At 46.0% G+C, this 25165-nt stretch overlaps 1 protein-coding gene across 3 annotated transcripts in view; it reads left to right on the forward strand.

The window, feature by feature from the left end:
• The window catches only part of LOC123999002 (GEM-interacting protein-like), a 49886-nt gene extending 27021 nt beyond the window's left edge, over positions 1 to 22865 (forward strand). For 2 of the 3 annotated variants that reach the window (XM_046304306.1, XM_046304307.1), the window contains 16 exons: positions 7117 to 7242; positions 11034 to 11098; positions 12281 to 12388; positions 12568 to 12648; positions 12838 to 13002; positions 13217 to 13354; positions 13794 to 13984; positions 14177 to 14310; positions 14507 to 14602; positions 15174 to 15334; positions 15604 to 15780; positions 15940 to 16077; positions 16938 to 17140; positions 19169 to 19502; positions 21286 to 21388; positions 21802 to 22865. In XM_046304306.1, coding sequence (XP_046160262.1) covers positions 7117 to 7242; positions 11034 to 11098; positions 12281 to 12388; positions 12568 to 12648; positions 12838 to 13002; positions 13217 to 13354; positions 13794 to 13984; positions 14177 to 14310; positions 14507 to 14602; positions 15174 to 15334; positions 15604 to 15780; positions 15940 to 16077; positions 16938 to 17140; positions 19169 to 19502; positions 21286 to 21388; positions 21802 to 22523 — 2942 coding nt within the window. In that variant the 3' untranslated portion in view covers positions 22524 to 22865. The remainder of the gene's footprint in view (positions 1 to 7116; positions 7243 to 11033; positions 11099 to 12280; positions 12389 to 12567; positions 12649 to 12837; positions 13003 to 13216; positions 13355 to 13793; positions 13985 to 14176; positions 14311 to 14506; positions 14603 to 15173; positions 15335 to 15603; positions 15781 to 15939; positions 16078 to 16937; positions 17141 to 19168; positions 19503 to 21285; positions 21389 to 21801) is intronic. The other variant, XM_046304308.1, reaches the window with a different exon arrangement.
• Positions 22866 to 25165: the final 2300 nt, after the last annotated feature.

Consider the following 25165-nt stretch of genomic DNA (forward strand, 5'->3'; position numbering starts at 1 on the left):
CCACGGAAGGCCTCGCGTCGCCCACTGCAGCGCACCAGACAGTCACCTCTTCTTGGTGCGGGTTGCCCCTAGATGCTGATCTTTTTTCCCGTGTTATAAGATTTTATTTGATCTTTTAGAAAACAGTACAAAAATATACACATACAAACGGCAACATCATACAAACATCACAACTCCCCAGACCCCAATCTCCAGCCCCCCCCTGCATCGCTTTCCGTCACATGGCCTAAATCTGCACCATTTCTCTCCGTAGCCCACCCACTTTCAATATTTAAACAATAAATCATTCCATTTCTCCATTATGCGAATGATGGCGGATTGATTGATATTCACGTTTTTAGTATACGTTGGTTTTTTCCAAGCTGAGCGATGAAAAGAGAATCGTTCAACCCATCGGGTGTCTCACGACACCCCCAGATGCCATGTCTTGAAATACGCTGACAGATTAAAGCAGGGGTGTCAAAGTCAAATGGACGGAGGGCCAAATAAAAAATTTAGCTACAAGCCGAGGGCCGGACTGTTCGAATGTTCATTGAAATTTTTTTAAATGACGCATATAGTCTAGTGAACCTAATTGAACCTACTGAAAACCTAACAAATATATTCCAATATGATCAGATAAATAAAGCAATATTTTCTTATGGCTCTGTCAGTAATCTTTAATTTTCAACAGACACAAAAGACAAATTTCCTTTATATAAAAATCCCCATAACATGAACATTAAATGAAAGAAACCGGTATTCAAGGCACCATCAGTAGCCTATATTTTCTATTTTAGCAAAAGTGGGCTAAATTTACTTCAAAGAAAAAAACAATAATAGCAATTTTCTATCATCCACTCAACTGAAATATTTTTAAAATATAATTGGATTGAAATACAATAAAATAAAGTGCAAAAATCTATTAATCAAAAACAACACTTTGTTTAAGGAGAAGTAACATGCAGTGAAAACAAATATTAAACTTTAACTTTTAAACTTGAACTGAGTAAAAACTCTAAATATGTGATTGCACAGTAATGTTCACTTGTTTGAGGTTGAGGGTGATACTTGGTGGTGTCCCATCTTTTCCACAAGTTCATCAATGTTCGGGGTAAGGCTCTGAGCTGAGGAAATCCTCAGAATTGAGTGGAGGTGTTCAGCAGTAAGTCGACTTCTGTGTGATGTTTTGTTCAAGTTCATCAAAGAAAACAGTTGTTCACACAGGTATGTGCTGCCAAACATAGACAACGTTTGAGCAGCCTGGATGCGCAGCTGGGGCATTGTGTCGGGGAGGAAACGGGCGAACTCCGCAGCACCCACTGCAGCATATTTTGCCCTCAGTGCATCATTGCATTGGAGGTCAATCAACTCCATTTGGAGGTTTGGTGGTGAGCTTTCCACGTCAACAGCAAATGGGTTACCGAGCAGTTCCAACCTGCTTTTTTGTGCTTCAAAGTCAGCAAATCGGCGTCGAAAGTCAGCGGCAAGCATACCTATTTTATCAGCCAACTGTGCGCTCGGGAACGCACTGGTAGAGAGCTTCTCTTTCATGGTCTGGCAGCTGGGAAAGTGGCTCAAATTTTCTTTCCGCATCTGCGTCTCCCACAGAGTCAGTTTGGTTTTAAATGCCTTCACTGTACTGTACATATCAGAGATGACACGATCCCGACCCTGCAGCTGCAAGTTCATTGCATTCAGATGACTCGTAATGTCACACAGAAAAGCCATTTCACACAGAAACATTTCGTCTCGGAGTTGTGTTGTGTCTTTCCCTTTGCTGTCCAAGAACAGACAAATCTCCTCACGAAGCTCGAAACATCTTTGAAGCACCTTTCCCTGGCTTAGCCATCGCACCTCTGTGTGATAAGGCAAATCACCATGCTCCGTTTCTAACTCCGTCAGAAATGCCTTGAACTGGCGGTGATTCAAACCTTTGGCTCTGATAAAGTTAACTGTGCGCGTGATGATGCTCATTACATGCTCCATTTTCAAGGCTTTACCGCACAACGCTTCCTGGTGTATGATACAATGATAAGCTGTCAGCTCACCTGTCGCGTTTTCCTCTTGCATCTTTTCCCGTATCTTCGCCACCAGTCCGCTCCTGTGTCCACACATCGCAGGTGCTCCGTCGGTTGTCAAACCCACGAGTTTTTCCCAAGGCAGCTCCATCTCATTTACACATCTTGACACCTCTTCATACAAATCATGCCCCGTAGTTGTGCCATGCATAGGACGTAAAGCCAAAAACTCCTCTGTCACGCTTAGGCTGGAGTCCACTCCGCGGATGAAAATTGACAACTGGGCAATGTCAGAAATGTCGGTGCTCTCATCCACAGCCAAGGAATATGCAATGAAATCTTTTCCCTTTTTCACAAGCTGCTCTTTTAGATTGATGGACAACTGGTCTACTCTCTCGGCAATGGTGTTTCTGCTCAGACTCACATTTAAAAAGAGTTGCCTTTTTCTGGGCAAACTTCGTCACAAACTTTAATCATGCAGTTTTTGATGAAATCCCCCTCCGTAAATGGCCGGGCTGATTTAGCGATCTCTTCTGCCAAAATAAAACTGGCCTTGACAGCAGCCTGGCCTTGTGATTTGGCTTTTTTGAACAGAGCCTGTCGAGATTTGAGGCCTCGTTTTAATTCCTCTGCCTTTTGTAGCCTTTGTTCCATGTCCATATTCTTGTTTTTGTCCGCGTGTTTCGTTTCATAATGTCGTCTCAGATTATACTCTTTCAGTACCGCCACACTTTCTCCACACAGAAGACACACAGGTTTTCCAGCTACCTCCGTGAACAAATACTCCGACTCCCACCTTGTTTGAAACCCCGGTTCTCAGTGTCCACCTTCCGTTTTGCCATTTTTGATGGGTATCTGAAAGTTAATTTTACTGTGATGCTGACAACTGCTGTGCCAATAAATATTGAAATGAAGCAGCCTACTGCTCGGTGCGTCACCGTTGCATTGTGGGAAATGTAGTATTGGTGCGTGTAAAAGATCTGCGGGCTGCCGGCTTGCTGCGGTCTGCGGGCCGGTTCTAATAACAAATCAAGATCATCCCAGGGGCCGTAAAAAACCTTCTCGCGGGCCGGATGTGGCCCGCGGGCCTTGACTCTGACATATGTGGATTAAAGGGAAGTTTACATTGTAATACTTCTGACGGCCAACTGTCTAGCTCCGCCCACAACTGCCGGACTTTAAAGCGTTCCCAGATTGTTGAGTCATTATTAGTTTTATACTTCAGACATGACTCTGCCGCTGTGCTGTGGAATTTGTCAATGTTGTCTCTCGTATAATCAATTCTATTACGTTAGTTTATTCTGGGTTAAGCATACATTTTAGTTAACTGTCATTTCGGTAACACTTTACTTAAACGCCCGACCCACGTGGGCATAACCATGCCATAATATGTCATAACAGCCGACAGAACCTGTCATAACCTGTCGTAATATGGTCCTAACACTGTCATGACCCATATATTTACACCTGTTGTGACATATATTGCGTTATTTTACGGATGGCTATGACACCTACATACGAGTGTCAAAACCCACATTTAATCAAACGTGTTTTTTCCCTGCCAAGAAGTTTCCTTTCCTTTCAAAGTTGATTTCTTAAGTCCTTTGTTGTTGTGATAAATTCTTTTACACTCATGTTTTATTCATCGTAACAGTATTTTAAATACCTTCTAGAAAATACACTACGACACTGTCATAAAGGATTATGACCATCATAATCGTTTAAGCCAATCACGTACATTCCCTTAGAAACTGGGTGGTTCGAGGCCTGAATGCTGATTCGCTGACAGCTATGGTATATCAGACCGTATACCACGAGTGTCTTTTCCTGCTCCGGAAAACTGCTCCTGCACTCATCCTAGTCATCAGCAGCAGAGCATTTGGGATAGGTGCATGTCGGACATTAATGTGTGCGCAACTACGGTGATAGTTTAATAGGGTCAATTTCAGAAAATGTTATATAACGTAAACATACTGTTGACAGGTAGGCTATAGCGTAATGGAATGTGTGGTAGGTTTTGTGGGTTTCGACAGTCTTCTGTAGGTGTGTTACATGTCACAACCGGTCTAAATATATGTGTCATGACGGTGTACGTCAGCTGTTTGGACATATTATGACATGGCTACGTGTTATGGGCGCTGGCTGTCAAGTGAAGTGTTACCGTCATTTCGTTAGTTATGCTCCAACTTTTACCTCCATCCTGTGCCAACATCCGTTCATTTTTAAGTCTTGGTTCCAATAGTTTATATTTTTTTCCTAAGAGATTGTCAGTTGGTTAGGCTCTCTGCGAGGTTTTACATATCTTACCTATCATATGAACATCCTTTTCTGACTCAAATTCGAGTCCCTAAATGTTGCTCTGATGCCCAGAAGATGTCACATCGAGTCGTAATAGGTCACTTTTAAGTTGCATGTATTTGAAACTATCAAATCATATATTTTGGTCAATTTGGCATTTTCCCCACTAATGATCAAGGTTAGGATTGGGGGAGAGGAAGCTGATCCTAGATCTGCACCAATGGGGAAACTTCACCCCCGGAGCACCTCGTCTTTACCGTGTTACCAAGCATATACCTTCCCTCTGAGTTCCCTCCTCCTCTCTCTTCATTCAGTCACATCTAATACAGAATCCTGCCCTCACCCTAACCCAACCCACTCTTCCCAATCCCAAATTCTCCCAGATACCCCCTCACCAGTTTGGAGCTGATCTGTAATGAGTCAAATGGAGGGGCGAGGGGTGGGGCTGCGGATAGGGGCCGAGCGGTGGGGGTAGGATGGTAGGGCTGATGAGTTGAGTGATCCGTGCCGTGACCTGCTTTCTGCAATGCCTGTCGCCTGTCCCGCCGGGTTAACATTGATTGATCCGTGGACTGTATATGTGCGGGTGTCAACTGTGTTGTTTATCTGTGTTAGTTGGTGTCAAGGGTGAATAACAGTATGTACCGAGTTCGGAACTTGTGTAACTAACTACTGTTGGCACTTGTGTAACTAACTACTGTTGGCACTTGTGTAACACAAGTTGACATTCTGACAGTCGTATATCAATATTCCTGATTTACTGTAATTCCACTAACCTACAGCTGTGAAGTTCTCTACTGAGAGAGGGAGGGAGAGAGAGAGAGAGAGAGAGAGAGAGAGAAAGAAAGATTGGGAGAGGGTGAGAAAGAGAGAGGTGGGGGGGGGGGGATCAAGTAAAGAAAAAATGCTGGAAGGAGGAGCATCAATAATCCGTTTGTACTGAGCTCTAAACCCTTTCCTCACCCCATCCACCCTCATAGTCCTCCTGACAGGGTCTGCAAGTCGCACACACACACCAGGAGGTAAAACCTGGTTGTGATCTAAAGCCTGTCACTCCACAATCTGGACCTGCCCTCTCTGGATAATCCCTAGTCCCAGAAGACAGCACAGGCAGAGCGGAGCGAGAGGGGACACACACACACAGGTGGTACAGGGACACTCGTTGCCGAAGTGTGAAGGGGTGCCCACAACAGAGCGAGACAGGGAGCGAGAGCAAGAGGTCAACGCAGCACAACACTCGGTCAGAAAGTCTTCATCGTTTTTGGTGGATTTTGCATCTCCGACATGGAGTTACTTGTTTCAAGAGAGAAGTCCCTTCTATGCTCTGTTCTCACTCTAGGAACTGAGAGAGGCTTCTGTGACAACACGCAGAGAGGAATCGAGCTCAGAATTAGAGTGTAGGACACAATACATCTCTGTGTTGGAGAAGAAGATGTGAAACAGGAAATGGACTTCTCAGAAGACTGCGTTATTGACAGGTCCAACGATCTATTTCTGTGCGTGCAGCTCGACTGCTGACAGGTCAAAGAAGTGGAAGGACAGTCCACGGATAGTGACGTCGCGAGATCACGAGTGAGGGGGGAGACTTGAGAAAGCACATGACAGGGAAAGAGAGAGCAGAAAGGAGAGTGAGGGAGGAAGGAAGAAAGAAAGCATGCACATGACATGCGTTGCAGGATTGTTGCACGTCGCCATCTGCTGTCACTGAGTCAGAGAGGAAGAGAGAGAGAGAGAGAGAGAGAGAGAGAGAGAGAGAGAGAGAGAGAGAGAGAGAGAGAGAGAGAGAGAGAGAGAGAGAGAGAGAGAGAGAGAGAGAGAGAGAGAGAGAGAGAGAGAGAGAGAGAGAGAGAGAGAGAGAGAGAGAGAGAGAGAGAGAGAGAGAGAGAGAGAGAGAGAGAGCAGTTGACTGACTTCAGACTGCTGTCAGTCACACCAAAGCCCTAACTTCCATAACAACCACGACACAAAACACCCGCTCTGGTGTTGCCACATCGATTACAGCACTCTGGCACCGAGGAGTTGCCAGGGTGATCTTCTTAGACGTCACATTTTCTCTCTCTCTCTGACGGAGGAGGGGAGCGGTGGAACAGGTGCTGGGGGGGAGGAGTGGAGGGGGTAGGAGCCAGGGAGAGGAGAGGAGAGGAGGTGAACCTAAAAAGCCTGTTTGGGACCCTCCGCCTTTCTCTCTCTTTTCCTTTCTTAACTTCATGTCCGTTAAAGCACAGTTTGTTTAGCCCTGGAAGCAGCTGGTCTCGGCTGGACTGGAGAATGTCCCTGGGACATTTAGATTTTCCCACATGATGACCCCTTGCTATGCATGCTTTGAGATGACCAACCTATGACCGCACCTCCACCCGTGGTGGTTTAGGAGTGACCACTTGGGGCACCTGCAGACCTTGTGGACTCCGGGGACAAGCCCTGATGACCAGTCATTCTCGGTCTCTCTTCTCCATAGAGTTTTGTTTGGCTAAACCACAAACCTGTCGTGGAAAAAGAGCTATGTTTCTGATGAACTCACGGAACTGAGAAATTGGAGATACCCTTCTTTTTGTCTGTTCTCTTTTATTCCTTTGTTTTTGTTTCTTGGATGACAAATTATTCGAATTACACATTGTTGATAGTATGGGAGACAAAGCATACCCGTGAGCCCAGCTTTTCCCCTGGGAATCAGGCGGGAGAGGGGTCTGTTTTGGACACCCCGTGGGGGTCCAGACTGCCCCGTTGTGTGTGTTTTGGGGTAAAAAAAAGCCCTCCTGACTGTGTCCCATCAGGGTGAGGTAGAGAGGATATGCAGTCATGCTGATGTACTCACTCTCAGCCCAGGAAGCAGACCTGGCTCTGTGTCGCTGTGAGGGAGGCGTGGAGCTGGCCCTGCAGTATGCCAAGATGTGGTGCCGCTACGCCAAGGACCTGCTGGCCTGGATGGAGAAGAGAATCAGCCTGGGTGAGTGGAGACGTGGGTGTGTTTGTTTCTGCGTCTCTCTGCCTGTGTGTACGTGGGTGGGGATATTTCTGTGTCTCTCTGCCTGTGTGTACGTGAGTGTGTTTGTTTCTGTGTCTATCTGCCTCTGTGTACGTGGGTGTGTTTGTTTCGGTGTCTCTCTGCCTGTGTGTACGTGGGTGGGGATATTTCTGTGTCTCTCTGCCTGTGTGTACGTGGGTGTGTTTGTTTCTGTGTCTCTCTGCCTGTGTGTACGTGGGTGTGCTTGTTTCTGTGTTTCTCTGCCTGTGTGTACGTGGGTGTGTTTGTTTCTGTGTCTCAGCCTGTGTGTACGTGGGTGTGTTTGTTTCTGTGTCTCTCTGCCTGTGTGTACGTGTGTGTGTGTGTTTGTTTCTGTGACTCTCTGCCTGTGTGTACGTGGGTGTGTTTGTTTCTGTGTTTCTCTGCCTGTGTGTACGTGGGTGTGTTTGTTTCTGTGTCTCTCTGCCTGTGTGTACGTGGGTGTGTTTGTTTCTATGTCTCTCTGCCTGTGTGTACGTGGGTGTGTTTGTTTCTGTGTCTCTCTGCCTGTGTGTACGTGGGTGTGTTTGTTTCTGTGTCTCTCTGCCTGTGTGTACGTGGGTGTGTTTGTTTCTGTGTCTCTGCCTGTGTGTACGTGGGTGTGTTTGTTTCTGTGTCTCTCTGCCTGTGTGTACGTGGGTGTGTTTGTTTCTGTATCTCTCTGCCTGTGTGTACGTGGGTGTGTTTGTTTCTGTGTCTCTCTGCCTGTGTGTACGTGGGTGTGTTTGTTTCTGTGTCTCTCTGCCTGTGTACGTGGGTGTGTTTGTTTCTCTCTGCCTGTGTACGTGGGTGTGTTTGTTTCTGTGTCTCTCTGCCTGTGTGTACGTGGGTGTGTTTGTTTCTGTGTCTCTGCCTGTGTGTATGTGGGTGTGTTTGTTTTGTTTTTCTGTCGTGGGTGGGTTTGTTTCTCTGCCTGTGTGTACGTGGGTGTGTTTGTTTCTGTCTCTCTGCCTGTGTGTACGTGGGTGTGTTTGTTTCTGTGTCTCTCTGCCTGTGTATACGTGGGTGTGTTTGTTTCTGTGTCTCTGCCTGTGTGTACGTGGGTGTGTTTGTTTCTGTGTCTCTCTGCCTGTGTGTACGTGGGTGTGTTTGTTTCTGTGTCTCTCTGCCTGTGTGTACGTGGGTGTGTTTGTTTCTGTGTCTCTCTGCCTGTGTGTACGTGGGTGTGTTTGTTTCTGTGTCTCTCTGCCTGTGTGTACGTGGGTGTGTTTGTTTCTGTGTCTCTCTGCCTGTGTGTACGTGGGTGTGTTTGTTTCTGTCTCTCTGCCTGTGTGTACGTGGGTGTGTTTGTTTCTGTGTTTCTCTGCCTGTGTGTATGTGGGTGGGGATATTTCTGTGTCTGTCTGCCTGCTTGTCTCATATTCATACCTACATATCTTACATTGATATATAAACACATGATTTAATTCAAGTTAAGTGCGCCTATCTCAAAATTAGGGCATGGCCCATAGTGTATCACTGCAATGTGGTACAGACTCATTCAAAGTAACAAATGGACACAACTACCCAAGTATAACATATTCACAAACACATATATTTGTAAATATGTGCTTGCATGTGAACAATGTGCTTTGCATATAAACAAATGAAAGGGTTCACACACCAAATGTGAAGTGTATATACCATGTTTCTGGCATTCATAGACAGTTAAGCTTTCTCGAGACATAAGATAAACAAGAATCATTTTAGGACAACATGAAAGGCTCTCTTATCCCTCTGTTAAAAAAAGTTATTTTACTGGTATGGAACTGCAGTAACCACAGCAACCAAAGCTCTTCTCCTAGGAAAGACAAGCAGTCAGTCACTCTGTTCCTGGAAAAGACAACAGCGTCTAAAGTAGGCCTACCCTGCCGTTAGAGAATGTGTGTTTATTCTTCAACTGTAATAGGATAATAGACCTTGTGGTTGAACCCTGTGTGGAAGGATAAACAGTATTCTCCACAGTACCCTCTGGTGGTAAAACTTCGGTATTACAAGGACTATTATAGGGACCATTTACATTCCCAGTGAGCAAAACTGGTTGAAAATATATCAGGGAAAATATTTAACCATTTCAGGGACAGTAAGATATCACGGACCCCTTAGGTTGAGGAACATTGTTAGGGTATTACAGAGCGATATAACCTACCCTGAGGAACACCGTTACGGGGGTATAACGGGGTGGTATAACCTACCCTGAGGAACACTGTTATGTTATTACGGAGCGGTATAACCTACCCTGAGGAACACTGTTAGGGTATTACGGGGTGGTATAACCTACCCTGAGGAACACCGTTATGGTATTACGGAGCGGTATAACCTACCCTGAGGAACACTGTTAGGGTATTACGGGGTGGTATAACCTACCCTGAGGAACACTGTTAGGGTATTACGGAGCGGTATAACCTACCCTGAGGAACACCGTTATGGTATTACGGAGCGGTATAACCTACCCTGAGTAACACTGCTAGGGTATTACGGGGTGGTATAACCTACCCTGAGGAACACTGTTAGGGTATTACGGAGCGGTATAACCTACCCTGAGGAACACTGTTATGGTATTACAGAGCGATATAACCTACCCTGAGGAACACTGTTAGGGTATTAGATCTGTATGGTTGGTAGCCAATGAGGATAACATGGAGCGGGCCAGCCACTCCCCCCAGGGGAACCCCACAGAGCCTACAGGGCAGATTAACCAGGCCACAGCAGGAGAATGGACAGGATTGACAGCCTACAGTTCTGCTCTGTACTGTAGCCTTCTGTACTGTAATGTGCTCTGCTATACCACACTGTAATGTACTGCACTGTTCTGTGCTGTAGGAGGGCAAAGAGATCAGCTCACCAAGGTGCTGCTAAGCAGACTTGTGTTTGGATAGCTGTGTATAGGAAATGGAGAGAGGTCAGAGTGACATTGTAGGGGAAGTGGTCAACGTAGAGGGAAAGGTCTGAGCCAGTCGTCAGAGGTCTGAGCCACTGTGGATGATAATGTAGGGGAAGTGGTCGACGTTGAGGGAAAGGTCTGAGCCAGTGGTCAGAGGTCTGAGCCACTGTGGATGATAATGTAGGGGAAGTGGTCAACGTTGAGGGAAAGGTCTGAGCCACTGTGGATGATAATGTAGGGGAAGTGGTCAACGTTGAGGGAAAGGTCTGAGCCAGTGGTCAGAGGTCTGAGCCACTGTGGACAGTGGGCGGTTGAATGCAGTGGAGGCTGGTGGAAGGAGCTATAGGAGGGCTCATTGGGCTGGAACGGAATAAATGGACCGGTATCACACGGCAAACCTATAGACACCACATGTTTGACTCCGCTCCATTTATTCCATTCCAGCCATTACAACGGGCCCATCCTCCCGTAGATCCTTCCACCAGCCTCCACTGGTGGAATGGTTGCAACGCCGACACCACAGCATCAGTATGGATCAGCAGATTAGTCTACTTGAAGTAGGGCAGCACTTAGGCAGCCAAAGCAGAGCATTGATTTTGATATTTGGTGATGTAAGCTAACAATCTGAACTGACCTCTCCTCTCTATGAGGTCTGATGGCCTGATATGAGATCTGATATGTTACATATTGGTTGTTATATCACCATTGAAAGACATAAATGGAACACGCAACAGCTCCAAAAGTCCAATGGATATTTGGCTGGATGAAAGCTTTTGATAAGACAGCCTGACAATATTGTTATGCTAATCAATTGTTTTAACTCAAATCAAATCACGTTCCATCATACTGACTTATTCTGGTCTGTTTGCAGAGCAAGAGTTTGCCAAGAACATTGTGAAGGCAGCAGAAACAGCTAAGTCCTGTGTGGCTCAGCAGGTATGGATGCTTTTCTTGTCTCTCGTGTGCATGGGGCTGTTTAAGGTGTACATGTGATGGTGTGTACAGTATTGCATAGAAAAGTATTCAATTCATATCAGATGACTCTTCCAGGCCTGTTTACTCGCCACTTTAGTGGGATGCACTGAAAAGTCGCTGCGCATTAAAGCATCTGCTAAATTACCACAATGAAATGTTTTACAGTGCCTTGACTTTTTGCACCATTTGTTGTGTTGCAGCCTGATTTTCAAACGGATGAAATGTCTCGGGCCTACGCACGATATCCCATAATGTCAGAGTGGAATTATGTTTTTGGAAATAATTCATTCAAAATGAAAAGCTGAAATGTTTTGAGTCGAGCCTAAATACGTTCAGGAGTTTCAAAAAACAAACAAATCTGGTGAACAAGTCACGTAAATAAGTTGTGACTACTTCATCTCTGTACCCTACACATCTGTAAGGGCCCTCAGTCGAGCAGTGAATTCCAAACACAGATTCAACCAGAAAGACCAGAGAAGATGGGTAGATGGGTAGATGGGTAATAAAAACAAAACAGACATTGAATAATCCCTTTGAGCATGGTGAAGTCATTAATTACACTTTGGATGGTGTGTCAATACACCCAGTCACTGCAAAGATACAGGCGACCTTCCTAACTCAGTTGCAGGAGAGGAAGGATACCGCTCAGGGATTTCACCAAGAGGCCAATTTCAAACAGTTACAGAGTATAATGGCTGTGATAGGAGTAAACTGAGGATGAATCAACAACTTTGTAGTTTGAAAATAAATGTTGCACAATCCAGGTGTGGAAAGATCCCAGAAATACTCACAGCTGTAATTGCTGCCAAAGGTGCTTCTACAAAATATTGACTCAGGGGTGTGAATACTTATGTAAATGAGATATTTCTGTATTTCATTTTCAATAATTTTGCTAACAGAATCTACAAACATGTTTTCAGGCAACACAACAAAATGTGGAATAGGTCAAGGGGCATGAATACTTTCTGAAGGCACATGTGCAGTATTGCATAGAAACATATTATTTCATTAATTTCACCACTCTCTCTACATATTCTCTGAAATACTGTTGATCTAATATCTCTAAATATAACTGAAATATATCTCCCATAACGTATTGAAACGATATCTATGGCCTGGTTCTTACTGTGACCGTTGTTGCAGGACATGATGCCTCTGCAGTACATCTACACCATGGCCCTGGAGCACGACGTGAAGACCAGCCAGTCTACTAAACAGACATCAGAGCTGCTGCAGCAACGCTGCTACCAGGTACTATAGACAGACGGACCGACGGACAGACAGACAGACAGGCAGGAGAACCGCCACAGACAGAAATACTCAATGTGTCCAACAACAACAACGAAAACATTCCTGAATGCAAGAAAATGTGGAATAATGTGTAAACGGATTGAGTACGATGTGTTTAATCCGACGTCTTTATCCTGAAGGCCCTGGCATCCAAGAAGAATGAGATTGATAAGTGGCGCAGGGAGTTCAAGGATCAGTGGTCCAGAGAACAGAGGAGGATGGTAAAAACAGCTGGTTTTTTTCGTGTGTTTTTTTTAGACGCTACGGTGTGTGCGAGTGTTTAACAGCTTCTCCCATTGATCGGAGCAGTGCGTTAACTGAACGGCTTCTCTCATTGGTCAGAACAATGTGGTAATGGCTTCTCCCATTGGTCAGAACGATGCGGTAACAATGCTTCTCTCATTGGTCAGAATGAGGCGGTGGCGGCTCTGAAGAAGGCTCGTCAGCAGTACCTGCAGCGCAGCGAGGACCTGGAGAAGACCAAGGCGGTGACGGCCAAGGCCGGGGACGAGCTCACAGCGGGAAACAAGACCCTGGACAAGAGGAGGAAGTCACGTGACGACGCACATTCAAAGGTGTGGTGCAGCGGGTCCGACCGCCATGTGGGGTTCACTGAAACATATCCCTCTCTTTTTTTTGGTTCCACTTTTTAGGTTATCATTATTTTTTTGAAGGGAAAATTAGAGTTATCTTTTTCGGTGACTCACTGTGCCCATCTCCCGCTCTCTCTCTCTCCTTCTCGCTCTCTCCCTCTCTCTCTCCCTCTCTCTCTCTCCCTCTCTCGTCCAGGTGATAGAGGCAGAGATGCAGTACAGACAGTGTGTGTGTGAGGCCCAGGACCACCAGGACAAGCTGGAGAGATTGAAGGAGAAAATCATAGTTCACACCCGCAAACTCATCTGCCAGGGGGACACTGTGCTCAAGGAGGTGGGTGTCCAGGCCTATGGGAGATAGACGTTCCCTGTGCTGGATGGATCAAGTGGAGTGCATAATAGGGATAGTGACAGCATAAGAGGGGGCATAAGAGTGAATAGACTCCAGGCAAGCAGTCTGCAGCCATTTCAATGAGTCTTTTAAGACTGTCAATGCTTTTGATTTAAACAATCGCCCCAATAAACAAACAAAACATTCAAATATGGTCCCATTTTCCATTTCTAAATAATATAGTAATATAATATATGCCAGGTAGCAAACCCTTTTTCCAAAGCAATTTAGTTATGCATTTTACATACAGGAAGTGCTGGGATTGAACCGAATATGCTGGCGTTGCCGTGCTCTACCAACCGAGCTACAGAGGTATCTTGAGCTCAATGGGATGAATCATTTTTAAATAATCCCTCTTCTCATGTACCTCTATCACCCCTAGGCCACAGTGAACATGTTCTACTTCCAGCGTCAGCAGACGGAGCCGGTTCCCCTGGGCTACCACAACCTGGAGTTGACCTGCAGGCCGTGTGAACCTGGGGAGCCCTACCTGCTCTACATCTCCAGGAAGAGAAGCCAAGAACAGCCCCTACAAACCTTCACCTTCCAGGAGTTTGTCCCTCAGAACAAGAGGTACGTTCGGATGGAAGATTTGTCCTGTTTTAAATAGGCTACGGCTCTAATGGATGCTACTGTTTGTCCCGTTAGTGCCTATTGTCTTGTGTTTAGAGTCGTTGTCAATGTTAATTGTGTGCCTGCGTGTGTGTGTGTGCTTACCTGCGTGTGTGTGCGTGTGTTTACAAATCTGTGTGTGGCACCTCCAAGTGGCCGTCGTAAGACCAGCAACCCCAGCTCTCTGCAGGACTCCTTCTCCCTGCCTGAAGAAAGTCTAGTTAAACGAAAGGGCTACAGTGACAGTGAGAGCATAGGAGGCAGTCTGGAATCTCTGTCCAGCCCAGGTAAGCCTGTGTGCTTCATTCCACAGATTCCATTTAATCATGCTCAGAAGATTGACCAATCGTCAAACATCTAGGTCATGATTGCTCGTGGTGAGAAACAATGTGTTCGCTACGAAGCTTACCCAGCTCGCCCTGTTTGTCTGGTCCTCTCTCCTTCTCTGCGTGTCTTACCCGCGTTGAACCCTGAACCCCGTAGCCCATGGCAACAGGATGCTCCTTAAAGCCCCCTCCACAGGGACCATGTCATCAGACGACCTGGATGAGAGGGACATGGGCACCGTCCTTGAAGGAGGTGAATGTCACCGTCGTCACCTCACTCACACAACAGACACCAACTAATGGCTCTCTATATGTAAATGTTCCGGCTGAACTCCCGAATCTACCCCTAACCCAGCGTTTCCCAAACTCGGTCCTCGGGGCCTCAAGGGGTGCATGTTTTGGTTTTGGCCCAGGCACTACACAGCTGATTCAGACAACCAACCAACTCCTCATCAAGCTTTGATTATTTGAATCATCTGTGTAGTGTTAGGACAAACAACGACAACAAACGTGCAGCCCTTGAGGTCCCCGGGACCAAGTTTGGGAAATGCTGCCCTAACCCCTACACCCTAGCCACTCCGGTAGATCTGAGAGGATTAGATCGATATAATCGTTGTGGCAATTGCTTCTTGTCTACTGATTGGCGAGGTGGAAATGTTGCCGTTTTCTTCCACTTGTCCAATCCTCTCAGGTCTATGTGAGTTGTTAGGGAGTAGGGTTCTGTTTGGGAACTAGGGGGTACATTCGGTGGGGCAGTGTTTCCCACCGTGAAAGTGTACACTGCCGAGGATGACTGAGTCCGCTTCCTGTGTGGTTTCTCCTAGATTGTGTGGACACCACTCCTGAGGGGAACGGTGCGGTGGGGAAGGTACGGACTACGTCCCGAGCCGCGCTGACGCACCGATTCCGGAAGATGAAGAGCAAGATGGTGAAGTGCAAACAGTGTGACACCTACATCGTGGTCAACGGCATCGAGTGTGAGGAGGTGGGAAAGAGGAGGAAACGAAGGAGAGACTTTCATGTGGCAGCCTCTTAACTGACAAAAGTAGAACGTTGTCGCCTGATTCACAGTCACACTAAAGGGTGGAACCGAGCTGTACTGGGCTGGTTTGGTTCTCTGCCCTCCACAGTGGCGCCAGCACAGTATGGCTCAGGTTGAGTCTATAGTGTGAGCCAGGTATATAGGGTGTGATTTGAGGTCACCCTGTGCTTTGCTAATCCATGTCCTCTGTCCCGCCTGCCGTCAATCTGTAGTGTGGCGTGGCGGTCCACAGGAAGTGTCTGGAGGTGTTACTGCATGAGTGTGAGAACAGGAAGGGCGTTCTGTTTGGCGTGGGTTTCTCCCTGTTGCCCCGGGACCGGCCTGACGAGGTGCCCTATGTGGTCCAGCGCTGCACGGCCGAGATAGAGAGCAGGGCCCTCACTCTACAGGTACAGTATTAACCTGGATGTCATATCTTCGAATAAGTACTGAAGCAAACAGGAAAACTGTTTTGCAGAAGTGACAGTGCAGTGCCCTTCTCTCAATCCCTCTTGCTTTCTCTTGGCCTCCTTTCCCCCTACATCCATCCATCCCTCCCTCCCACCCAGGGGGTGTATCGTATCAGTGGGTCGAAGCCTCGTATCCAGAAGCTGTGTCAGGTCTTCGAGACCCAGGGGGACCAAGTCGACCTCTCTGACCTTTCACCTCATGACGTCACCTCGGTCCTCAAACACTTCTTCAAGGAGGTACAACTCCACTGTTTCCCAGACAACAAAGAAAATGGATATTACAGACAGTATAATGTAGAGCCAACGATACAGTTAATACAGACAATATGCTGTAGAGCCAACAACAGTTAATACAGACAATATAATGTAGAGCCAACGACAGTTAATAGAGACAATATCCTGTAGAGCCAACGATACAGTTAATACAGACAATATACTGTAGAGCCAACTACACAGTTAATACAGACAATATACTGTAGAGCCAACGACAGTTAATAGAGCAATATACTGTAGAGCCAACGACAGTTAATACAGACAATATACTGTAGAGCCAACGACACTGTTAATACAGACAATATAATGTAGTGCCAACGACAGTTAATAGAGACAATATAATGTAGAGCCAACGACAGTTAATAGAGCAATATACTGTAGAGCCAACGATACAGTTAATACAGACAATATAATGTAGAGCCAACTACAGTTAATACAGACAATATACTGTAGAGCCAACGATACAGTTAATACAGACAATACAATGTAGAGCCAACGACACAGTTAATACAGAATATACTGTAGAGCCAACGACAGTTAATATAGACAATATACTGTAGAGCCAATGACAGTTAATAGAGACCATATCGAGGCGAATGGATTCTGGCTTGAGATACAGTCATACATTGTTATACACTGTTATTTAAGCTCTCACACAAAGCTCCCTTTCATGATTATGCCAAACTATGACTAATATGGACAAATCTTAATTCCCCTTTTAGTGAACATCATGTGGTACAGTTGTCAGTCAATGCATCAAAGCTAATAAGTATTTATTATGTGTTAATTAATTGTTAATAATAACCATCTTCCTCCTCACACAGCTTCCAGAGCCGCTGTTGACCTTTGACCTGTACAATGACTTCATCGGGGTGGGCAAGGAGATCCAGCGTCTCAGTGAGAGGGAGGCGGCAGCAGAGACTCCTGGGATAGTGAATGACCTCACATATAACCTGAGAGACCTGCTGGAGAGACTGCCCCCATACCGCTACTACACACTGCAGCATATGATGCGTCACCTTCACAGGTACTACACACTGCAGCATATGATGCGTCACCTTCACAGGTACTACACTACTACACAGTGCAGCATATGATGCATCACCTTCACAGGTACTACTCTACTACACAGTGATGCGTCACCTTCACAGGTACTACACTACTACACAGTGCAGCATATGATGCGTCACCTTCACAAGTACTACTCTATTATACAGTACAGCACCATGCTCCCACCTATTCGGGACATCTATTCGAAACGGTGCCTGAGGAAGGCCTGCAGCATCATCAAGGACCCCAGACACCCCAGCCACGAGCTGTTCACTCCCTTACCGTCGGGCAGACAGTATCGGAGCATGAGGTCTGATACCAACAGGCTCCGAGACAGTTTCTATCCTCAAGCCATCAGACTGCTGAACACTTGAACTGGACTGACCACCTGATCTGATTCTCCACACCTTAGCACACATGCACTCACTCACACATGCACGCCCACACAGACATACACACATGCACCCACACACACACACACAGTACATTCATGCTACACACGCATCACAACTGCTGCTACCAGACTCTTATTATGATTTCTCAATATTGCACAATCCCAATATATATTATTATTTGAATTACTCCCCTTTTTCATCTTGTCTCATCGCTGCAACTCCCCCAACGGGCTCGGGGGGCAAAGGTCAAGTCATATGTCCTCCAAAACATGACCCGCCAAACCTCGCTTCTTGACACCTGACCGCTTAACCTGGAAGCCAGCTGCACCAATGTGTCGGAGGAAACACTGTTCACCTGACGACCGAGGTCAACCTGCAGGCGTCCGCCCCCACAAGGAGTCGCTAGAGTGCGATGAGCCAAGTAAAGCCCCCTCGGCCAAACCCTCCCCTAACCCGAACAACGCTGGCCAATTATGCGCTGCCTTATGGGACTCCCAACCATGGCTGGTTGTGATACGGGATCGAACCCGGGTCTGTAGTGACACCTCTAGCACTGCGATGCAGTGCCTTGGACCGCTGCGCCACTCGGGAGGCCCTGTTTTATCTTATTCTACTGAGCCATTTACTAAATGTTCCTATATTTCTTATTGTTGTTGCATTGTCGAGAAGGAACCTGAAGGAAGCATTTCGTTGGATGGTGTGTACCATGTGTATCCCGCACCGGAACGTGCAACATGATGCGTCACCTACACAGATACTACTGCACACTGCGGCACATGATGCGTCACCTACACAGATACTACCGCACACTGCAGCACATGATGCGTCACCTACACAGATACTACCGCACACTGCAGCACATGATGCGTCACCTACACAGATACTACCGCACACTGCAGCACATGATGCGTCACCTACACAGATACTACTGCACACTGCAGCACATGATGCGTCACCTACACAGATACTACTGCACACTGCAGCACATGATGCGTCACCTACACAGATACTACTGCACACTTCAGCACATGATGCGTCACCTACACAGATACTACTGCACACTGCAGCACATGATGCGTCACCTACACAGATACTACTGCACACTGCAGCACATGATGCGTCACCTACACAGATACTACTGCACACTGCGGCACATGATGCGTCACCTACACAGATACTACCGCGCACTGCGGCACATGATGCGTCACCTACACAGATACTACTGCGCACTGCGGCACATGATGCGTCACCTACACAGATACTACTGCGCACTGCGGCACATGATGCGTCACCTACACAGATACTACTGCGCACTGCGGCACATGATGCGTCACCTACACAGATACTACTGCACACTGCGGCACAATTAGTAAACCTGGTTGTTGTGGAGATGTCTCAGTGAACCATGCTCATAGACTTGTGTTAGCTCCTCAAAGTTATGCCTCGGCTTCAGCTCACTGGGTAAACAGATTATTGTGGCGTGCAGCAGAGCGGTCGGTCACATGGTCATATGAGGGGTGCTGGGCCCTCCAGATTGCATTTTTTTATACTCTATCCTCTATCCTCTCTCTTCTTCACTGATTTCACATTCTCTCTCTCTCTCTCCACAGAGTATCAGAGAACTATGAGGAGAACAAGATGTCTCCCAGTAACCTGGGCATCGTGTTTGGTCCGACCCTGCTGCGCCCGCTGGTGTCTGTAGACGTGTCCATGGTGGCCCTACTGGAGACCACCTACCAAGCCCTACTGGTGGAGTTTCTCATCACACACCACCAACACATCTTTGATGCTCCACCTCCCGCCCCCACCACCCCCCTCCCTGACACCCCTCCCCGGGCGATGTGTTCAGGGGGGGGCAAGAAGACTGTTACTGGGCTTGACCCTGGGTCCCAGGACCCCCCCACTAGAGGAGCCTCGTCCAAAGAACGCCCCCGTTCCCTAGAGGTAAGGGACACACTGAGGGGGGATTCCATCGTGTCAGACAAGCTCAATCAAGTGCAGCTTAAGTGTTTGAATCCAAACATACCATTTGAACCTAGGTCTGGTCAACAGATGGGTTAACCCTCAGCTGATAGATAAATATATACTTTTCAAATACTTTTCATAGACCCACTATACTGAAGTACATTTAAATACAGATTTTCTCCGATGTTTTTTAAATGGTTTGAATAGGAGGGCAATGTTAACCTCAATCAAACACTTAATTTTGAATCTGAGGCCTCTTGATCACATATCTGGCAGCTGTAGGTTAGTCAGCCAGTGATTGGTCCTCTAAGTCTAAGTAACACTGAGACGGCTCATGATGCCCTACAGTCAGACCTGGGTTAAAATACTATTAGAAATGATTTCAAATACTTTCGCCGGGCTACTACGCGGCGCAATAGTTCCAATAGAATAGTCACCAAACTGTAAACCCAGCCCATCTGGCACCCCAGGAAGGCTAGAGCAACTACTCAAAGTATTTGACCGATTTCAAATACTATTTGAACCCAAGTCTGCCTCAAAGCCAGGGTTCACGGATTTCAGCCTCAGCCTGCTGCCTTGAGCTGCTTTCTTTCCTGTTGCTTCTGGTACCTGTTGTTGTGTCAAAGGGGTAATCTGGGATTCAAACAACAAGAGGTATATATATATATATATATGTATGTATGCCATTTAGCAGACGCTTTTATCCAAAGCGACTTACAGTCATGTGTGCACACATTCTATGTATGGGTGGTCCCGGGGATCGAACCCACTACCCTGGCGTTACAAGCGCCATGCTCTACCAACTGAGCTACAGAAGGACTGGAGGTCACTCCAGTCACTTTTCTTGGTAAACAGCTGAGGGACGGGGTTGAAGAAATGTAACTAACGAGGCACTTATAAGGAATATTATTCAAGAGCCAATGGCTATATCATTAATTCAAATACAAAAATCCCAAAACAGATGTGTATTAATCCCAGATTGCCCCTTTAATGCTCCTGGCTCACCATGCTGTGGCCAACCCGGAAGGGATTATGTGCTTTTTCTGTGAGGCTTAACACAATGCAACATTGTGGTGTGTGTGTGTGTGTGTCTCTGTGTGTCTATGCTACCTCTGACTGGACTCTGATCTGACCCTTCCTTTCCTGACCAGATCTACCCCGGCTGGATCTCAATACTGTCCAATGGCTTCTTCTGTGAAATATACTAAATGAGTGTCAAATTATTCCTGTTCTCCTTCCTATATTGTAAAATGACTTCCTTTCCTTTCTTCTCTCCTTCGTTACCACTGATAGGCCAAAGGACTGGATAATGTGTAAACTGCAGTATTCATGGGTAGGAAAGGACATGAGGAGAGGAAGCAAGTTAAAGCTATTGAGACACAGCCCTAGCGTGGGCATTCTTGGCCACTAAATACACAACACTGACCACTGGGAAATACTGGGAGGGTGTGGGGGGTGGAAGAGAAGGTTAGTGCCCTGCCCTTTGCTTATTTTTTTTACCTGAAAAACAGAACTAGGAGAACAAGTGACCAGGCAACTTGATTTTCTCCAGTAAGTTTTTTAATTTTTTTATCCATGTTATATGTATAGGCTAATCAACATCCACAATTTACCTGGCAATCTCTCTGTAACCCACTGGGGTTCACTTTCTAGACCGAGAAATATAGTATTTATCTCGCTACAGCGTTCCATTCCCAACACTTCCTACCCCAAAAATCTGGTATCTATTCTCCAAAACTCAGAGTTTGTGTCATTTCAACAGACTCGTACAATCAAGAGAGACTCGAGCGAGGGTTATATATCTGACAAGTCGTCGTCCAATGAGGCAGTGGACCAGCTCAGCCCTGAGGCCAGTGAGAGAGCAGGTAGGCGGGATGTACTGTAGTATCAGAGGAATGGTTGGTTGGATTAATGGGTATTGTTGGTAAACAGGTGGGCTAGAGGACTTTGCTGTTCTTATCTGATCTGACATTTGCTTACAGAACCTTTCTCTGCTGCACATCAGATCTTTTGTCTGCTCGCTGCTCACTGTTTTTGTCATGTTATAGCGCCCTCTGCTGACTTCATTGTTGGCATTTTCTTCTTTCTTTTGCCAATATTCAACAGCCTCTCAAAAGCTAGCCCTAAACTCACACAACATGTTATGATAGAAAGAGACAGAGTATTTACTTTGCTCAGCTAAAGGTGAAGTACAGTGGTTAATCGGTGTTTCTCTGGTTTGTCTTGTTGTCGCATATCCTCCCCTCTCTCCTCCATTTCCTCCCCCTTGCTTCCCCAGTCGTGGCTGTGAGGGGGGCATCAACAGAGGCTGCTGCTCTGGGTGATCTGGTAGGGGGTCCAGAGCCAGCTGACTCTCCCTCCGTGGGGACCCAGCCACGGAGCCACTTCAACAGGCAGCCTGTCAAGTACCAGCGCCAGCCCACCCCGGGTCTCCGCCGCTCCGCGGGCACTACCAGTGCCGGGCAGCTCGGGGAAGAGGAGGATGAGGAGGAGGATGAAGAGGAGGAGAGGAAGAGAAACCAACTAAGGAGCGCAGACAGCAGCCGTAGCCCCTCGCCAGAACCTGAACCTGTTAGCCAGAGAAGGAGAAGCCTTCGATTGGAGCTTCCCCCCGAGACAACTGCCTACCACCTGCTCAGCCAGGCTGGAGGCCACGCCCCAGAGAGCCAGACGGAAAGAGAGAAGACACGCCCATATGAGGTTCCACAGGGCAGGCTGCGGGCAAGGACAGTGGTAGTAGAAACATCAGTAGCTGAAACAACAGCAGTAGCGGCAGGAGCCAATCCGACGCCGAGCACCGGTGCTCAGGAGGCGGGGCTTAGGAGTTGGTCTGCCACATTGTCTCAGCTGAACGTGAACCAGTCCAATAACAGGCAGGGGTGGGTGGGTGAGAGGAGGAGACTGAGTGGAGAGGAGGGTCTGAGTGGCCCGGCCCGGAAGATCCTGTCAGGGCTGAAGCTCAGACGTAGCCACTCAGGACTTCAGCAACACTTTGTCTGAGGAGGAGGAAGGTTGGAACTTGGAACCATAGAATTAGAATCACATTTGAGAATGGACATTCGCCATTCAAGTCAACGTTCCGTGGACTGACAGGATTCTATTTCTATGGTTAAACCCATAGAAGGGATGAATTGTATTGTGTAACGTCAAGGGTTTTTTACAAATACAGTGAAAAATGACATACACTCATGATTACTCGAGAATACTCATAAATACAGAACATACTAACATACAGTACCAGTCAAAAGTTTGGACACACCTACTCATTCAAGGGTTTTTCTTTATTTTTACTATTTTCTACATTGTAGAATAATAGTGAAGACATCAAAACTATGAAATCACACATATAGAATCATGTAGTAACCAAAAAACTGTTAAACAAATCTAAATAGATTTTATATTTGAACTTCCGCGAAGTAGCCACCCTTTGCCTTGATGACAGCTTTGCACACTCTTGGAGTTCACTCAACCAGCTTCATGAGGAATGCACCTGTAATGCATTTAAATTAACAGGTGTGCCTTGTTAAAAGTAAATTTGTGGAATTTCTTTCCTTCTTAATGGGTTTGAGCCATTCAGTTGGCAAGGAAGGGGTGTTATACAGAAGATAGCCCTATTTGGTAAAAGACCATATTATGGCAAGAACAGCTCAAATAAGCAAAGAGAAACGACCGTCCATTACACATACTTTAAGACATGAAGGTCAGTCAATTCGAAACATTTCAAGAACTTTTTAAGTTTTTTTCAAGTGCAGTCGCAAAAGTCGTGTAGACCGCCACAGGAAAGGAAGACTCGGAGTTACCTCTGCTGCAAAGGATAAATTCATTAGAGTTCACTGCACCTCTGATTGCAGCCCCAAAAAATACTTCACAGAGTTCAAGTAACAGACACATCTCAACATCAACTGTTCAGAGGAGACTGCATGAATCAGGCCTTCATGGTCGAATTGCTGAAGTAGAAACCACTACTAAAGGACACCAATAAGAAAAAGAGACTTGCTTGTGCCAAGAAACACAAGCAATGGACATTAGACCGGTGTGAATCTGTCCTTTGGTCTAATTAGTCCAAATTTGAGATATTTGTTTCCAACTGCTGTGTCTTTGTGAGATGCAGAATAGGTGAACGGATGATCTCCGCATGTGTGGTTCCCACAGTGAAGCATGGAGGTGGAGGTGATGGTGTGGGGTTGCTTTGCTGGTGACTCTTTCAGTGATTTATTTAGAATTCAAGGAACATTTATCCAGCATGGCTACCACCGCATTTTGCAGCGATACGCCAACCCATCTGGTTTGTGCTTAGTGCGACTATCATTTGTTTTTCAACAGGACAATGACCCAAAACAAACCTCTAGTTTGTGTAAGGGCTATTTGACCAAAGAGAGTGATGGAGTGCTGCATCAGATGACCTGGCCTCCACAATCACCCGACCTCAACCCAATTGAGATGGTTTGGGATGAGTTGGAACGCAGCGTGAAGGAAAATCAGCCAACAAGTGCTCAGCATATGTGGGAACTCCTTTAAGACTGTAAGAAAAGCATCCCTCGTGAAGCTGTTTGAGAGAAAGCCAAGAGTGTGCAAAGCTGTCATCAAGGCAAAGGGTAGCTACTTTGAAGAATATAAAATATATTTTAATTTGTTTAACACTTTTTGGGTTACTACATGATTCCTCCATATGTGTTATTTCATAGTTTTGATGTCTTCACTATTATTCTACAATGTAGAAAATAGTCAAAAATAAAGAAAAACCCTGGAATGAGTAGGTGTGTCAACTTTTGACTGGTACTGTAACTCATCACAGTTATGCACATAGATATATAAATGAAAAGCTCACCAAAGGGCCTACTCACACACTGTCCATACGCACTGTCTTTATACACAGACACACATAGCCAAATCTATACTTTAAATAATTAAGCCCTATACTGTATGTATAATTTCCATCAACATCCGTTGTAATGCTATCATCAGGACTTCCGTGACAATTCCAGTCATGCACACTACACCGTGTGTGTCTTCAATAGAAACCAAACTGAACCAAATGGGGAGGTACCTACCTGAATATGTCCAATAGAAACTCTGGTAGCACTTTATAGCAACTCCACGTAATAAAGCATTTGTAATGGATTAGTAAATAGTTTATTCATTTTTTTTCTTAATCAATTCTCCATTCATAAGATGTTTAATATAGGTCATTGAAGCCATTTGAAGAATCATTAGTTACGTCGTTTTGCGTGGCCCTCATATAAATGGTGTGCAATTTACACTTTAGAAATACTTTATAAATGTTCTGACTGACCAGTGTAATTTCTCACAAAAAGATGGACATGCCATTGGTAGACAGACGGTCCAGCTGTACCTGATGCTCCTTAATTAAGGTCTGAAACATACAGTATCAATGGTAAAAGAACAAGTACACAACACAGGATGTTTAAAGGTCCAATACAGACGTTTTTATCTCAATATCAAATCATTTCTGGGTAACAATTAAGTACCTCACTGTGATTGTTTTCAATTCAAATGGTCAAGGAGATTCTTAGCCATCAGCAATTTCTCAAGCAAGAATTTTGCTCGTGGTCTGAGTGGGGAGGGGAAAACATAAAAACTAGCTGATATTGGCAGAGAATTTTGGAAGCTCTTATACTAAA

The sequence above is a fragment of the Oncorhynchus gorbuscha genome, linkage group LG16 (assembly GCF_021184085.1).
Source record: "Oncorhynchus gorbuscha isolate QuinsamMale2020 ecotype Even-year linkage group LG16, OgorEven_v1.0, whole genome shotgun sequence".
NCBI classification, from domain to species: domain Eukaryota; kingdom Metazoa; phylum Chordata; class Actinopteri; order Salmoniformes; family Salmonidae; genus Oncorhynchus; species Oncorhynchus gorbuscha.